This window comes from Balaenoptera borealis (assembly GCF_965194805.1).
Source record: "Balaenoptera borealis genome assembly, chromosome: 8".
In the NCBI taxonomy this organism is placed as follows: Eukaryota; Metazoa; Chordata; class Mammalia; order Artiodactyla; family Balaenopteridae; genus Balaenoptera; species Balaenoptera borealis.
In genome coordinates this window covers 94,588,430-94,607,692 of record NC_138865.1, presented here as the reverse complement: position 1 = coordinate 94,607,692, position 19,263 = coordinate 94,588,430, and the positions used below count along the sequence as shown (strand labels likewise).

At 35.0% G+C, this 19,263-nt stretch overlaps 1 protein-coding gene across 1 annotated transcript; it reads right to left on the bottom strand.

The window, feature by feature from the left end:
* Positions 1–4,232: 4,232 nt before the first annotated feature.
* On the bottom strand, positions 4,233–18,687 carry LOC309634221 (olfactory receptor 13C8-like). The gene is given in 2 exon segments (XM_082404176.1): positions 4,233–11,165; positions 11,169–18,687. Coding segments are annotated over 2 exon segments (960 nt in total). The 5' UTR covers positions 11,382–18,687; the 3' UTR covers positions 4,233–10,418.
* Between the last annotated feature and the right edge of the window lie 576 nt (positions 18,688–19,263).

Below are 19,263 nucleotides of genomic sequence, written 5' to 3'. Positions count from 1 at the left end.
ATCAAGGCTTTAATTTTAATATTGTTGGATAATTTAATTTGTTTTTAATATTTTGAGATTTTGTTATAATGACCATTGCTATCTTTGTATCAGGCAGTCTAATCTGCTTTTCCTTCTACTGGAAATAACTTAATCTCTAGAGATGGGATTATAGAATGGAAAGATATGAATTGAGAGAATTCTTAGTACATATGAAAAATTATTTTTCCAAACTTTAACATTTTATCACCCTGCTACTGCAGTATTTGCACAGACCATTTTTTATATATTTTCTAGAACAAGAGAAGGTGTTTATTCTTTTCTATTTGTATAAAACATTACTTTGTTGTAATTTTGTTTTTATAAATTTATTTATTTATTTATTTTTGCTGTGTTGGGTCTTTGTTTCTGTGCGAGGGCTTTCTCTAGTTGCGGCAAGCGGGGCCACTCTTCGTCGCGGTGCGCGGGCCTCTCACTGTCGCGGCCTCTCCCGTTGCGGAGCACAGGCTCCAGACGCGCACGCTCAGTAGTTGTGGCTCACGGGCCCAGTTGCTCCGCGGCATGTGGGTCTTCCCAGACCAGGGCTCGAACCCGTGTCCCCTGCATTGGCAGGCAGATTCTCAACCACTGCGCCACCAGGGAAGCCCCTGTTTTACTTTTTATTCCTATGATTGGTAGTTAGATTGACTATTTCCCTTATGTTCATTTATTATATTTTCCCTTTTATTATGCATCTATACTGTTTGCTTAACTATCTCTTGGTATTTTGATAGTTTTCCTCTAAATTTGTATGAACTCTTAATAGAGTAACATTTTAAAAATTTTCTGCAAATTTCCAATTTGTGGTTTTCCTTCTTATTTTTGACATGCTATTTAAATTTTCATTAAGATTGTCATATTATCCCTGAAAAATATGAATGAAATTTTCTTCTATGGTTATATTTGGTTTTGTTTTACCATAACTATGTTGTTTTATGTCTAATGCATGGAACAGATTGATATTTTAAAAATATTAACTAATTTTTCCAAAATACTTTATTAAAAATATGTCATGCTCTTTTCCCATTATTCATTTACCAAGTACTTTTTGAGCACCTGTTATGGGGCAGGCAATATGATCAACATTGGGATGAACTTGGACGTAGTTGATAGAAAAAGACAGTTTCAAAAATTTTTAAGATAAACATGGGAAGCGTTATAGGTCATAAAATTTCTATGTTTATCTGTAATTTACACCCTCTTACATTTAACATTAAATCATAAGCATTTTTTCACGTATCATCAAATACTCAGGGAACATGATTATAATGCCTATATATTACAGAAGATGTTATGGAAAAACCCAAATGAACTTTTTGACCAACCCATAGTGTTCTATTATATTCATGTTTCAAGATTTATTTAATCTGTTTTCAAATAATGGACATCTACCTTGCTTTCATTTTTTTAAATATAAACAATGCTGCAATGACAATCCTAATTTATTCTTTAAGGGGAATGCTATATTTCATTTATTTTGGAATAATCTCAATCAAGGTAAAGATAATTTAATACATACTCTTATACAATCATACTAGTGGAATAGTCAAATTCTAAATGATTGCATCTCAGATCTGGAAGTCATCTTAAAATTAATCTAGTTCTAACCCTTATGAGGTTACAGAAACACACCTATAGTGTGGTTGATGTTCGTTTTACTTCTGCCCCCCAATTCAGTGATGGTTAGAGCACTTTATTCTCTCAATGAGCACTCATTATTAGAACGTTCTTTACATTTAACTATATATATAACTCTCTGTATGCAACTCTCACCTTTCCTTGTGGAACAAGAATAAGTATATGCTCCTTTTTCATGACAGCTTTTTGAGTACTTCCAGATTGCTGTTTCTGAGTCTTTCTTGTACCAAGCTACAGTATTTTAGTTTTCAGCCATTCCCCATGTGTTTTGTTAAAATATTTAAGAACATGTATTGCTGAAGAGAATATTTTAGGATTGTGAGATTCTCTGTGATAAATAAGGACCTCATGTATGCATTATACTTCTGGTTACTGGTTTTGCCTGATTCTACTATAGCAAAGCATTTTCTGTCATTTAGGAGACAGAAGAGTGAGATGGTTGAGAACATTGGATTCTGGAGTTAGACAGTTCAGCTTTGTCAGGCACTATCTCTACGACCTCAGTGAGGTCACTGCACCTCTCTAAGCCTCAGTTTCCATGTCTGTAAAATGAGGAACTTAAAAATACCTGATATTGTTATTCTGAGAATTAATGAGGCAGTACATATGAAGAATTTAACATAGTTATGGATGCATAGTAGGTATTCAATAAAGGTGTTTGCTATTCTAATTATACAGATGATATATATATGCATCTTGTAATTATAAAAAGAGAATGGCTATGGAGTTGGATACACTGGATCCCAGTTTCCTGACCTGTAGATTGGTGATCTTGAATAAGGTATTTAAGTTGCAGAATGAGTATTATAACTACCTTGTAGGGTTGGTATGTGATAGAGTACTTATGATTGTTTATATTTAATAGGCATTCCATAAAAGACAGTTGACATTATTATATTTGATTACTGGTCAGTGAGTCTGAGTATAGTTTGCCTACTGTTGATGTTAGAAATAATCACTTTCAATTGGTTTGGGTAAATAAAACAGACATATAATCATCCTGTTTCAGTAAGCTATAAAAATCAATAGAAAGAGTATCAAAATGAATCACTACTGCCAAAAAATGGAATCTATTCCTTAATGAATTGGGGAAAATATGAATTGCTTGTATAAGATAGAACTATATAACTTATTGAATTTAATTACACAAAGTTTTGTGAAGTCATTTAAGGTAATTGCATCAAAATTAGAGGAGGCTTATTTTTCTTGATAAGTATATTTAAGTCAGTTTACCTCAGCAGGTACATTGGCAGACCAAAAAGCTGTGGGAGAAACAAAAATGAGTAATGCATAGCTCTGATAAGCCATGAGCTCCTGAGTGAAGTGGCATTTCTGCAACAACTTCCTAACTGGTCTCTCAGGTTTCACTCTTGCCTTCCTTCAGTATATTCCCAGACAATGGTATGGTGGATGTTCTTAAAATGTGATACAGATAACACCATTACTCTGCTTACTACATAATATGTCATCCCAGCTGGGTTTCTATTCTGATTCATTGTTGCCTATGCCTTACTTGTCAAGTATTTTTTTAAATATCATCCCTTGTCAGAGCCCGGTTTCACATTCATACTAAACTGGGAAACGGCCATTACTGGATATCTTGTGAGGGCTATCTTGTAGACAGTGAAATTTATCTCAAGATGAGAGAAGATGCTGCTGCAATACAACTACGTGCTCTCTGCTTTCACGTGCAGCACAGGTTCTTATAAAACAAAGTGAAAAAATATTTGCAAGAAGCAGTGCTCATATTTTCAAGGGTTAGAGCTGTCACTCCCATGCTCATATTTGGGTGTTTCATTTGCATCCAGGGCTGAGGTAGCACATTCTACTTCTCCTGAGGCTTTGGGTAGAGTAGGGGTGAGTGAAGTACAGGGTATGGCAGGAATATAGGAGTTGGCAGGTCAGCATGGCCCAGTTCCCTTCCCGCTGCAGATGCGTGTGTTGAATGCCAGAGGGACAGTTATTGATCAATTTTTAGTTGTGATGAGTGATAGGTAATGTTAAAAATGATATATTTATTTAAGACTTTCAAATTTGAGTCCTCTAAAATTACTTGCAAATTGGAACAAAGCAAAGATAAAGTGGTTTGATCAACCCTAGTGCCCTTGCTTACATTTGCATTATATTTCATAAAAATAATTCTCTCAGTGGATCCTCTCATGGATATCTACCATGTAGCTACTGTTAGAAACCTTGGGCATCTATATATTAAAATTTCTGTAATAGATGCTTACATATCTAGGTAGTTTGTTCATCTGTATTTTCCAAAAAGGAATGCTGATTAGGTTGCACCCCTGTATTACTATTTTTATTTATTATTAAAATTTCATTTATTATTTTATTATTGTTTTTATTTACTTACCATTCGTTGTTTATTTGCCACTTATCTCTAATTTCCTTTCTTAGAGTTAGGATATTCCCTTTTAGGCATCATAAGGCTCTCCCTTTTGTGATGCTGGTGACTCTACAGAACCATGCCTCTCTTTCTACCTTTTGAATGGCTACTTGCCTCTGCTTTTAGTGGTTCTACTTCTTTCTTCCCTAAAAAAGTTGGGTGCAGTTAGTAATGGTTGTTCAGCTTTTCATATATACTGCATAGATATTACCTATAATATCCACATCAAAAATATCACCGTCCACAGCCTCACACTGAATGCTCATCAGTAGTGTTTAAATTTGTATCTTCGTATACTAGCTAGATGCTATCAACCTGGTGATCTACTGTCATCACAAAAAAACCTGGTTATAGTTGCACTCTTGCTATTCCTCCAGTTCCTTGATTTTTTAAAACTAAGACCCTTTCTCTAGAGTGAGAGAAGTGCTGTAAAATGTGGATAAATGAGCTAGTATATTTAATCTTCACAACAAATCAGAAAGCTGAGGTTCAGAGAAGTTATATTACTTGCATAGGCTATAGATTAGTAAGGTAGATATGGACATGAGAGTCCAATCCAAAAAGCTTGGCTGCACATGCAGTCTCATAACCAGTAATGTTTTCTGCCTCCCTTGATAAACTAAAAATTCTCACACCCTAAAAATTCCCCTTCCTTAAAGTTCATCACACTGACAACCCATGACCCTAGGTTTATTCAGCAGTTTTCTGGTTATTTAAAACCCTTTGTTCCTGGTGATTACTGTCTGTTACTTGTAAGTACAGGGGTATCAGCGAGTTTCCCAAGAGCCTGATGCTATACTGGGCTCAAGACAAAGTCAAGTATTATCCACACTTTTTCATGGCCTTTGCCATAATCACTGAGGACTTGGTCATCATTGTCTCCTGAAATCACCTATATATCCAGTTAACTGCTTTGGAGAAATTACAAGGTTAAATCCATTTAGAATATTTTAACTTTCTTGCCCTCTAATATGTTTAGATTAATTCTCCTGATTTAGATACAACTGGGCTTCAGAATATTTTCTTCTGACTAGTAGGCAATAGAGGAAATAATATGTCTCTATAGTAAAGACCATGGTTTGAAAACTAGCTTTCCCACTTAGAACCTGTATGATCTTATCTTCTCTGAATCTTAATCTCTTCAACTATAAATTAAGAGCAAGGAGATATACCTTTTAAGATTACTGTGAAGATTTAGTAAGAAGTAATAAGATGTGATATATAGCACAATACCTTGCATATTGGCATTGCATTCAAATTCTCTAGATAGTTCCTTATCTCTATCTTCCTTTTTGTTTTCTTCCTTTTCTCTTCCTTATGAAGCCAAGTTTCCTAAAGGAATTCTAGTAGGAACATCTCCCTCAAAAAACTGTTTTCTTTTCTGTATCTAGTAAATTTTAATTGCAGTGTTTAATTATATTTCATTTCTTAGGAAGGTTGATATTGAAAATATTTTACAAAGACTATGGAACAGCTACCAATTAATTAGAATGGATACTAACTATAAACAACCAGTGCAGTTATACCAGTGGGTATAAGCTCAGGTCTGGTTTTATGAGGTTTTAATTTTTTGGTTGTAATTTTTTCTCTGATCTATAAGCAAAGCTGAAATTTAGCTGGCACATTACTATGGCCACACTGATTATTTATGGTAGGCATTCATTCTGACTTAATGGAGCACTTGCCATAGACATTGTTAACTATTTTGAATTTCAGTGGTACTCATTAATCATTTAGAAGTGTGTTTTAATCATCTCAGGCTATGGAGCTTTTTAATTAATTAATTACTTTTAATTTAATTGAGAGAATATGGACTGTTTAATATAATTTCACTGAAATTTGCTGATTCTTGCTCTCAGCATAACAAAATATCAATTTTTATACCTGTTCCACATGTTATTTAGGGTAATGTGTATCCCATAATAGTTGGGTTGTTAAAGTTTGTTAATCATTTTATTCAAATCAAAAACTTTCCACATCCTGATTGTGACTTTAGATATTCTGCCTTTCTGGAATCAGGTATTCTGTAAAGTTGGGAAAATAGTAGCTCCTTGAAGAGTTTTCATGAGGATTCAATAATACGATCTTGGTGAATTGTTTTGGAAACTATGTACCTTTCTGAAGTTATTTCTTCCATTCATTTATTTATGCATTAATTCAACAAATTTATAAAAATAGCATACTATGGTGCCAGGTATGGAATTTAGGTGGGTGCTAGGTATGTGTTGGTAAAAGAAAAGAGTTATTTTTTTTTTTAATTTTTTTTAAATTTATTTTTATTTATTTATTTTATTTATGGCTGTGTTGGGTCTTCGTTTCTGTGCGAGGGCTTTCTCTAGTTGTGGCAAGTGGGGGCCACTCTTCATCGCGGTGCGCGGGCCTTTCACTGTCGCGGCCTCTCTTGTTGCGGAGCACAGGCTCCAGATGCGCAGGCTCAGTAGTTGTGGCTCACGGGCCTAGTTGCTCCGCGGCATGTGGGATCTTCCCAGACCAGAGCTCGAACCCGTGTACCCTGCATTGGCAGGCAGATTCTCAACCACTGCGCCACCAGGGAAGCCCAAGAGTTATTTTTTTTTTTTCTTTCTCTCAAGGTCCTAAGTTTATCCCTTCTCACATGTATTTCAGGATTTGGTGAACTACTCAATGTTTTCTTTTCATACAGTCATATGATAATCATTATTTGTCACTTTAGAGCATACTAAAGAGGTTTCTATAATCTACATTTTAGACACAAGGAAGGAACTGTAAAGGAAATGCAAATCTCTTGCCCAATACCTGTTATTCAATTGTGTATGGAAATGACAATCTGACCAAATCTATTGCTTATGCTCCATCTGATTCACTACGTTTCTCAAGCAGAGAATTGCGTATTTTATTGTTTTTAAAGATACCTCAAGACAAAGTAAATACTTAGCAGAAAGGGCTATTTATTTACCAGAAGTAAAAGCTGAGTGACAGATTCAAACCTCTGAGGAGGTGGCACTGGTAGGCTACTGGTTTTGGCTTATAGAAAAGAAGAAATAAAAACTGAAACCAATACTGGAAGCAACTAAGCATTTGCCATTGTTGTGGTGAAGAACCATAGCTGGAGTGATGCTGACATGAACAGAAAGCTAATAGGGAGGGTCAAATCCCTTAATCCTCATCCAACCTTCCATTCTCTTGCTAGCAACTCTTTGGGAAGAATTTAACAGAAGCTGGCTAGCAAAGAAGAAATGTGGTTTTCAGTGTCTCAACCCTAACTCACAAAGAAAAGCGAATTTGAAGCTGAGAGACAATAGTTTAATAGCATCAAAATTACTCTGTAAAAAAGTAAGGATGAAAATCTTGTGTCTACTCAAAGCTTTATGATCTATTAAAGTACACTGAGCATTAATAAAAAATCACCAATGTTTATTGGATATTTAGGGCGTTCTAGGCACTATTTAGTGCTGAGCATGAATTAACTTATTGAATATTACGAAGAAATAGTAATTACCTGTTAGCAAGAAAGGAAGATATTAAGGGCTTACTTTTACAATTTAGAAGTAGTTATAGTCTTTTACTTTAGATGTGTGTTCTATATTTCAACTCTCATTGACTCCTCAAAGGGCTAGAAGAAAGGAGTGCTTTCTTCTATTGACATATCTGACTCAATTCCTTCAATGGAAATGGGGTTTCCATTTCTCACTTTGGCACCAATACAATGTCTACACTCTTCAGACAATAGAGATTATCTCAATTTGGGGCTATCTTTCTCTTATCCTCCAATGCCCAAAACCCTGTAGCTCTTCAATTCATTGAACAACTTGACTCTCTTTTGCCACTTCTTATCCTCTTATTGAAATTGTTGTCAGTTACCAGTTCTATCTAGTTCTTCTTCCACTTAGAAGCTGTGTGATTCAATGCAGGGTAAGAAAAAAGTCCTTATTATGACCTGGTCTCTTCTCAAAATCCAAGAGGAATTCTCTGCTACCTTGTCACCTCTGTTTTATTGGGTTAAAACTTAGGGTGCATTACTAGGGGACTCTTTCAACTTAATCTCATTATGTACCAAATCCAGAAAAGTTATGGTATATGATAAATAAAACCTCTTCCTCTACATTATGATACACATTATATAAAAAATAAAAGGTAGTAATTTATGAAGGGAGATCGTATGACAAAATGTCAATATAGTTAACTTATAAAATATTATATTGAATTAGATATCTTTTTGAAGAGCCACTGTTACCTCAGATATGACAGATATACATTTATTTCTATGTTTATACATGATGTGGTTCATTTATTTATGAAAAATATTTATTGAGCACCTATTATATGTCAAGTCCTCCTCTATGTCTTTGAGGTGTTGTAGGGTAATAAACAAGTTCCTACTCACCATATAAGAGAGCTTTATGTCTTGGTGGACATAAATAGTAAATAAATGAACAAATTAAAAGTAAATATATGATATATGTGCTAGTTGATAATGACTCTGAATAATTAACAATGTACTTATTTTAGGTTACAAAGTGCCTTCTATTTTTTAATTTTTTATATATTTATTTATTTATTTTTGCCTGCGTTGGGTCTTCGTTGCTGCACGCGGGCTTTCTCTAGTTGCAGCGAGCGGGGGGCTGCTCTTCGTTGTGGTGCGTGGGCTTCTCATTGCGGTGGCTTCTCTTGTTGCGGAGCACAGTCTCTAGGCTCATGAGCTTCAATGGTTGTGGCACGCGAGCTCAATAGCTGTGGCTCATGGCTCTAGAGCACAGGCTCAGTAGTTGCTCCGTGGCATGTGGGATCTTCCTGGACCAGGGCTCGAACCCGTGTCTCCTGCATTGGCAGGCAGATTCTTAACCACTACGCCACCAGGGAAGTCCCAAAGTGCCTTTTAGAACACCTTTTGCCTTTATTATTTTCTAAAGGTTTAAGAGTGATTATGTTTTCCTAGGACTTCCTAAGTGATTTTCAACATATTCCATTTCCATAATAGTATTTTTTAAAACCACGAGCAGTGGTTTTAATTTCTGCAGTTAGAACAAAAACTCGTAGTAACAGCAGCAACCAAAATATTTTTATCATATAGTTTTTTTAAACTTTTAATTTTATATTGGAGTATAGTTGATTAACAATGTTGATTTAGCTTCAGGTGTACAGCAAAGTGATTCAGTTATACATATACATGTATCTATTCTTTTTCAAATTCATTTCCCATTTAGGTTGTTATATAATATTAAGTGGAGTTCCCTGTGCTACCTAGTAGGTCCCCGTTGGCTATCCATTTTAAATATAGTAGTGTGTACATGTCAATCCCAAACTCCCTATCTATCCCTTCCTCCCACCCTTACCCTTAGTAACCATAAGTTTTTCTCTATGTCTGTGAGTCTCTGTTTTGTAAATGAGTTCATTTGTATCATTTTCTTTTAGATTCTGCATATAAGTGATATCATATGATATTTCACTCTCTCTGTCTGACTTATTTCACTTAGTATGACAATCTCTATGTCCATCCATGTTGCTGCAAATGGCATTATTTCATTCTTTTTAATGACTGAGTTAATATTCCATTGTATATATGTAGCACATCTTCTTTATCCATTCGTCTGTCAATGGACAAAACTCTTAGAGGAAAACATAGGCAGAACATTCTCTGAAATATCTTTTTCAATCCATCTCCCAGAGTATTGGAAATAAATACAGAAATAAATGAATGGGACCTAATTAAACTCAAAAGCTTTTACACAGCAAAGGAAACCATAAACAAAATGAAAAGACAACCCACAGAATGGAAGAAAATATTTGCAAATGATATGACTGACAAGAGATTAGTCTCCCAAAATTACAAACAGCTCATGTGGCTTTAATATTATTGAAACAAACAACCCAATCAAAAAAATGGGCAGAAGACCTAAATAGACATTTCCCCAAAGAAGACATACAGATGGCCAAGAGGCACATGAAAAGATGTTCAACATCACTAATTATTAGAGAAATGCAAATCAAAACTACAATGAGATATCACCTCACACCAGTCAGAATGGTTATCATCAAAAAATCCACAATCAGTACATGCTGGAGAGAGTGTGGAGAGAAGGGAACCCTCCTACACTGTTGGTGGGAAGGTAAATTGGTGCAGCTACTATGGAGAACAGTATGGAGGTTCCTTAAAAAACTAAAAATAGAGCTACCATATGATCCTGCAATCCCAATACTGGGCATATACCCTGAGAAAAACATGGTCAGAAGGGATACATGCACCCCAGTGTTCACTGCAGCACTGTTTACAAGATCTTATAGTTTGGAATGACACGTGGTGAATTTGTTTTCACATGGTAATTTTCCCTATTTGAATTTTGTGTCTGTAGCAGCTTTGAATACTGAGTCTCATAGTGTAAATCAGTACTCATATTCCATCAGAGAAGTTTTTCCTACCCAGCATGCTCTTCACAGCAGCCTTTATATCCTTATTCCTCAGAGTGTAGCTGAGAAGATTGAGCATGGGGGTCATCACTCCATAGAAGAGGGAGATGAAGGCCTCAATGATGTCTTGATTATCTGTACCAGCAGAGCTTTTAGACTTGGGCTTTGCATACATGAAGAAGTAGGTTCCATAGAATATAATGACCACTGTGAGGTGGGCTGAACAGGTGGAAAAGGCCTTACGTTTTCCTTCCGTGGAAGGGATCCTTAGAATAGCAGCAACAATAAAAAAGTAAGAGATGGAAATTACTAGCAATGGAATAACTAGAACAATCAGATTTGAGCCTCCCATGCTGATCACATTAATTGAAATATCAGCACAGGTCAGTTTTAGGATAGCCAGAATTTCACAGGCAAAATGATTAATGACACTGTTAGCACAGAATGGTAATTGCTTTGCAAGAGATGTCTGCACCACTGAGTCAACAATCCCAGCGACCCAGGATCCAGCCGCCATGGGCACATAAGCACCTTTGCTCATGATGACAAGGTATCTCAGTGGGTAGCAGATGACCACGTAGCAGTCAAGTGCCATCATGCCTAGAAGCAGACACACTGTAGGCCCCATGGCAAAAGAGAGAAACATTTGTACCATGCATCCAGAGAAGGAAACCCTTTTCCTTACTGTCAGAAATCTGTCAAGAATTAATGGGACAGAGGAGCTTGTGTATCAAATGTCCAGAAAGGAAAGATTACAGAGGAAGAAATACAAGGGGGTGTGCAAATGAGAATCATAAATGATTACAGAGATAAGGACTCCATTTCCTAGCAGGATCATCAGGTACATCCACAGAACTAGCACAAAGAAAACTGTCTGGAGCTTTGGGTGGGCAGAAAGCCCAACCAGGACAAGTTCTGTCAACGTGGAATCATTGGTCTTTCCCATATTGCATGTATCCTTTCTCCAACAGCACTCTATGGATGATAGAACAGATATTAGTTAATACAGTGTCTGCAAGAGCTCCTCTTTCAATAATCATATTCTTTGTTACTATAGTTCTGTGTTTGGATGCAACAGCATAACTCTGGGACAAATTTCTTACTGTAAGCCCAGGCCACTAGAACAGGAATCCTAACCTGATTTTCTCAGGGTTAAGAGAGAACACATTTGATTATAGGATGTTTGGGTCCCAAAACAGTTTATTGCCGTTTCTACTTGTTCTACCTGTTAACACATTGACTGCAAATCAGTGATCTATAGTCTGGGTGCAGCAGGCAGATACGCTTTGTTTGGCAGTGATTCCTGCACTGTGTTTTAAATTTGAATTACGTTTTAAAAATGAACATTTTAAAAGTAGGAGATATGGCATAAAATCTATTTTCAGCTTGTCTTCAAAAAATTATAATATTTGAAAACATTGGACTGGTTTCCATTATGGAGCTCAGTTATAACTGACCCACTGGGTTTGAAGCATGTTCTCCATTCTACCAGAGAACCCTCCTCTCTCTCTTCTTTGCTTGTCACTGGAGATGACTATTAGTTGCCAGTTAGCATGTTATTCTCAGTTGATCTCAATTCTTTATATTAGCTGATAGGATTATATATGTATTTGAATTCTTGACCCATGGCTGCAGGGCCAACTTATCCACTAGGCACAGTAGGATCCTATGAAAATGTTTTGATTTTTTAAAAACATTCAAATTAAATAATGAATTTTAATGTTTTAACACATAATATTAGTATATTTATTTTTATACCAATATAGATGTAAGATGTAACTTTTAATATTATTTCATGGGAGAAAGGGCCCATGAATGCAAAAATGTCTAGGGCCCATCACAGTCATAATGCAGTCCTGTGTGGCTGAGTCTCTTTTTAGATCTCAGTATGGTCCTCTGGTGGTATAGGTAGTCATTGCTTCTTGCCTCATTGAGGGCAGTAGCCACACTGAAGGGGCATGTCATTGTATTAGTCCAGTATCTAACTACCTCAGTATGATGAGGAATTGTGTGTTCAAATAAATATTTTTTTTTAAAACAGAAATGAATTGAAAGTATTTAGAAAGCCAGTTTTATTGTGAATAGAGTTGTATTACTGTGTATTGTACGCGCCACATAATTTATTTTTACCTTATGCAAGAACTATCATTTAAGGAATCAACTGTAGTTAACAGTGCTTTTATTCAAAATACATACATTTAACTAAACCAGTGACATGCAACTATCATTTTTTTCACAAATAAAATTTATAAGAAGCATAATATACAAAACGAAAAAAAAAGAGAGTTTCTGTGGTTGAAGTTATACTGGTTTGGAGGGAAGGAAAAAGCACTATCCCTTTAGTATCTTACCCTTCCTCCTCCAATTTGATTTTTATAGGATTCCAAGGGCCATAGTTTGAAAACTACCAATGCAATAAGTTACAAGTAATATTAATAATCTGCATTTTAAATATTTTTATTAGCAACAGCAATTATAAAATAATAATATATGTATTGATTACTTTATTCCAGTTACATTTCTAAATGCTTGTATTCATAACAATCCAAGGAAGTGAGGACTATTATCGTATGACATATGGGTTATCCTTCCTTAAATATTTGGTAAACATCAGCAGTAAATCATGATATCAGTGGACTAAAGAAAATCAAAAGCAATTATTTCAAGATATGTTGGAAATAAATTTGGTGAAGATCAATTCATAATTTTTATATAAACTATTTGAAGTTCACAAACAGGAGGTAACTTCCTAATCTTGAAAGGAAACTTTCAATACCAATATACCAAAAATCTATAGGAAATTACTATTTATTAATAATTAATTGAGACAGTTTATACATTCTCATTAAGATCTGGATTAAGATAAGGATGCCTACTTTTACAGCTACTAGTTAACATAGACTTAGTAGTCCTGGTCAAAATCATAAGACAAGAAAAAGGCAGAAATAACAATAAAAAAAGATTTAAAGATTTATAAGACCTGATGAAAAAATTAGTAAGACATGTAGATATAAGATCAATGGAAAAATCAGTAGTTCTTTTTATATTAGTAATAAATGATTAGCAAACATAATAGAAATAAATATAATAAAAATAACAAAGTATAAAACATCTGAGTTTCATCCTAACAAAGCATGTACAAGACCTTTACAGAAACCATTTAAAAATTAAAATAAACAGCATATCAAAATATGAGTAATTCAAAGGTATAATATGTTAAGAGATGGGATAAAAATATAAGGCTGCCATTTTTCCCCCAAATTAGTCTATACATTCAGTTAAATACATTCAAAATTTTAGATGGATTTTTTTTGAGAAATATGGTTAACTGTTCTAAAACTTATATGGAGGAATAAAATTGTACAACTTGCACACAATTTTTTAAAAGAAAAGTAGGGGGAAAATCCATATTTGAAACGTACAACAAAGCCACTGTAATAAAAATATTATAATAATGCCTCAGGGACATTTAAATATTGCAATAGAAAAGAGATCTCATATATAGACACATGTTTATATGGGAATTTGAAATATCATAAAACTGTCACCCTAAACTAATGGGGAAGTGATAGCTTAGTAGGTCATGTTAGGAAAATGTCTTTATATATGAAAAATCTAGAATTTGATCTTTGGATTATCATACATACAGTTGGGAACCAGATATATTAACAATTTACATGTGAAAAATTATTAAATTAATAAAAGAAACAATATAGAAAATATTGGGAACTCTGAGGAAAAAAACTTTTAAAACATAAAGGCTTAAACTAATAGAAAATTGGTCAAAGGATATGAATCAGTGATTCATAGAAAGGTTTTCCTAAGTGGCTGACAAATACATGGAGAGATTCTAACACTTAGAAAATCTGAAAAATGCTCATTAAATGTTCAAAGTCAGAAAAATTATCATTAAGATAGCCATAAAATATTCATTTTCTTTAGAAAGTAGATATCAACTGTTGGCAAGCATGTGGGGAGGTAGAACTCTCATGGGAGTGTACACTGATATACTGGAAAAGTCTCTGGCTGTATTAAAATTGGGTGGGACCCAGTGATTCCAGTTCTGGGAATATGTCTCAGGTAAGGAGACTGTAAGGGGACAAGCATGAGGATGCTCATCATTGCATTGTTTGTGGCAAAAGGAGGTTGGAGGCAACCTTGATATCCATCATCAGAGGAATGGTTCTACCACACATGAGTAAGCATTATGGAACAGTTTGCAGAAGTGAGGAGAAAATGAACTAGATGTCCATATAGCAACATAAATAGATCCCTGAAAAAGTGTTGAAAAAAGTAGGCAATGTTGTGATTTATAGCACAGTAAAATTTATATACAAATTTAAATCCATATTTTACAAGGGTACATGCATTTTTAGGGACAAAGCAAAAACATAGTTGTGGGTTGGGAGGAAGTGTTAGTGGAATCAGTGACTATGGGAAAATATAGGTGGCTTTTTAAGGATTGAGGAAAATAATGTACAGAGGAATAGAAAATAAAATACAGAGGAGCATGATTAACTAAAGCCTAAGTATAAAAGGAAACAGACAAATAAAAACACATATAAAATCAGAGAGAGCAATATAAGGCATATGCTAATGAAGGAGCTCTGATCAGAAATGTAGTTTAATAGAAGAGACTATCATAAATGTAAAAGAAAAGGAAAATTGAGTTCTCATACCATAAAAACAACACATAATGGATTGGAAGAAAAAAAATGAAGGCACTTAAAAGAAAAATAAAATAGGTTAGAGCTTAGTTAGACAAGGCATTTTTAAAAAAATAGAGTTTTCAATCTAGTTAAAGAAAAAAAAATCAGTCATAAAGTGCTTGCTTAGCATGGAGAATGAAAGGAACCCTGGGAACTTCCTTTCATTCAATGCTCATCCAACAGATTTTAAGTCAAGTATAACCTTGGAGAGGTTATACTTAATGTAGAGATTGATGAATCTGGCATTCCTTTTAGCCTGATTCCAGTAAATATGCTATTCATAGAAGTAATCCCCTTGATTTGACCTAGTTTTCCCCTTCTGATGAGAAGCAGACATCCAGGTCACCTGTATAGAAGGAAAGAATGGACTGAGCAAAGGAACGAAGTGGCTCTTCCACTTTGGCCTATGTTTCTCATTGTAAAGGATGGCACTCTGCTTCATAGTAGTATCTGTGAGCTAGTGTGAATCAACCTTTGTGAACGAGATCTAGCTTCTTGTTTTAACAAATCAACTTTGAGTCTTGTAGGGCTAAGGAACAGAATGTGGACCTTGGTTAAAAAACAGCAGCAACAACAACAACAAAACACACAGTATTGCTGTCTGGTGAGGTCTGTTGGCAGGAAGCCCGACAGCTTCTCTTGGGGGAAGCCTCTGAATCACTGCACATGTTTTATTCAAACTCTAAGAGTAAGTACAATCAGACTTCAAAGAAGGGGAGATCCTGTGAGAGAGGGCTAAGGCAATATTTCATTGCATCAATTGAGTTTGACCTTGATCAGCTGAGGAGGAACAGTCTTAGGTAATGGGCTGAAACCAAAATGCATCAGTGGTGCTTCTGGACAAGAAAACAATGTACATGGCTGCAATAGACAGAACAAGAAAGAAAAAGAGGAACAAAGATTTGCCAGTTTGTGAGGTATATTAAGTGGAGTATTCAGGAATTATAATTTATTCTCCAGGCGACTTGGAACCTTTCGAATTTTGACCGAGGGAGTATAGAAGATGAAAACTCAGAAAAAAGGTTAATATAGAGGCATTCTTCAGGGTCATGTGCTTTTCTCACCAATATGGAACTGTGACCTGTGCTTGGTGGGTCTGTAAACATTGTTTTTCAGGACAATCATTGGCTCCTCCTCTAGCTTGTAGAGAACCTGAATCAAAATTCATCTTTGTATGGAACTAGACAAATAGTAGTTCATTTTAGGTCAAATTTGGTATCAAAAAGTTTTAATTCCCTTGGCAAAAACACAGTCCTCCCATTTCCTGTGGATTCTCAGCTCAGTCCTGTAACAATCTGTGAAAATTAAAGTGAATCCAGCATCAGTCTGAAGTGACACTAAAGCTCTGTTGGGTCCTTTGCAGCTAAGTCTTAACTGATTGCTTTAGTTATTAAAGTAACCAAAGTAATAATAACTGCTTCATTCTGCCTGGGTTTTTCAGTTTTGTTTTGTTTTGTTTTTTTTTCACTTCCAAGAACGAAGGGGACTTCAACAGATACCCAAAGAAAAAGAAAAACATCTCCATTTATAAGTTGAAAAATTGATGCCCTGGGGGCCATAGGAACCTAACCCTTCTACTATTCCTGCTTTTTTTTTTTTTATCTTTTACCCCCTACTCCTAGAAAACTTCTCTTCTAGAAGTAGTGAGTTTATGGAGGTATTGCTCACTGGGTGAAAAAAAACATGTTCATTTTGTGGTCAGTTTTCCTCCATACGCCCTAGGATATGTTGAACATTATAAGCAATAGTAGTCAAATGTACATGAGCTTAAAAAAATCTGGCTACATCTCTTAAGAGCTCTGTGACATTATGCTCACATTTTTAAGCTTTTCTCAGCAACTGTGGGCTCACCTATATAATGGAACAGCCTGTTCTGAATTTAACTGTTATCACATATACTAAGTTTATGGCTTAGATTAGGAACTTAAAACACATTTGACTCTTACTGGGGTCATAATTAGTTGTAATTAAAAGAGTATGAGGCCCAAAATTACATTCTTAAGAAACCTAATTTCAAATTCTAGATCTTTCTCATGCTAGGGAAGTGAGGGCTGCCTACTTTTCAGAGTCTAGGTTTACTCATCTGTAAAGTTACCAATAGCTTCTTCATAGATCCCATGAATGAATCCAATGATATCATACAATGAAAGTGCTTTGCAAGTGAAATGCAATATCCAAATGCTTGTTCATTAATTCATTCAACATATATATGGCAATGGCTTAGTGTGTGCCAGGCAATATAATTAGGGATGGTGGTGAGCAAATGAAGTCATTACAACATTTATTTTTCTCAAGACCAAAGGATTTTCTTTATACAAATATTTTAGTATATTTGTTAAACAACTTTCATATGACTTTACAGTTTGAAGCTTACAAGGAATTTTCCCAAGCTACTGCCTTATTTTAGAAACAAGGAAAGCAATTCTGCGAGAAGGTAAATTACTTGCTCAGTGTTCTGTGCCTAATTAATTGTGTATAGGAAGCAAGTGTTGACTGGCTCTAAAGCTCACACTCTTTCCAAAATGCTGTGTTATCTCAGACAGGAAAAGTTATGCTGTTAATCTTACTGGTTTTAATGGCAATTGGAGAGAGGCTAAATTAAGTAAACTTGGAATCCAAACAGAATGACAGATGTATGGAGAACGGGACAGCCACAAATTTGTTCCACTAAGCCGAATTTCTCCTACAAATTATATCACTTGGCACAATGTAGGAATAGATGCTCTTTTTTTTCTGGAACATTTCTGTCATACAAAGTTAGTAGATTAATCCAGGTCACAAATAATCAAAACAAGAGATAAAGGACCTATGGTGGATTTTTGCTTCTACATAATTTATTCTCTGGAGTCAAAGCTTACTCTGGAACTCAGGGGCACTAGGATAAAGAGGGACTGACTGATTACAGTGATCCTGGCCCAAGGAGCTTCCCGAAAGGGTTCATGGAAGAGGTGGTTTGTGTTTATTTGTATTTAGAGGGTTAGATATAGGGATCATATTTTTGTCTTAATTAATTTGAATTCAACAATTATTTTGAGTATAATCATTTAGGTGGTATGGTATCTCAGCTACGTTTAAAAACGTTTTAAAAATATATTTTTTATTACAGTGGTCATAGCAACTGCTGATGACGGTCAAATGATTGCATTGCAGTTCCATACATTTGGGACAGAATTAATTTTTTCAGCAGATTATAGGTCCAATAATAGCATTCAAATTGTTTAGATGCTAAAGAAAATAACAGATAACACGTCTGTTTTGCAATAATTTCTCTAAGATCACCAATTAAAGGAATCTAATGCTCTCATTCTATCTGCTCTGGGGAGGGGAGGAGAGACAGAATAAATGTTTCTGAAGAGGCAGATGTAGCAAAGAGCACTGAATTTTATTTTAGAGTGCCTAGATTTGAAACTGAAAGATTTGGAACTTCTTTTTTTCTCTTCTTTAAATGAAGCCAATTCCTACCTAAGATCTTTATTGTGAAAATTACCCAGTAAGGGTCTAAAATATAACACGAAGCTTTATGACACTAAATAATGAAAACTTGACAAAGTTAAAGCATATAAAAATTGATATCTTACCCTTAATTTGAAAAACCACATTTACAACAGAAGAATATGGAACATTATGACATTTATGTAAATCTGAGCCTGAGGAATGGTTTCCTTTCCTTGATTTGAGATCAATATTCCTTTGCTTTACAGCCTCAAGAAATGCTTTCCATTTTATGTAATAATTTTCAGGATAAAGAGAGGGGATATTAGTGAGCATTGGATAACAAGTAAGGTGCTGTAATTATTTTCTTCAAGTTTTGACTTATCATTAGTTTATTCCTCAGGTAAAACTGATAGATGAATCTATTTAAAATATTCTGACTCTCAGGTCCAGAGTTTCTAGTTCAATCTCAGAAAAGAAATATGTGAGATAACCCAGAGATTCTTGGGGCCTTTGGGTTTATCTAACTGCTCCTCTACATTTTGAGCTCCAGAAATGTCCTCCAAAAGACCAACCATTAGCATAGCAAGGCAGTTTAAATGCATTTTGGGGCAAGCCAGGGAAGGGTCCAATATTTGCAACAAACTAAAATTAGGAATGTAAACATGGAGGATTATAAACTTTCCA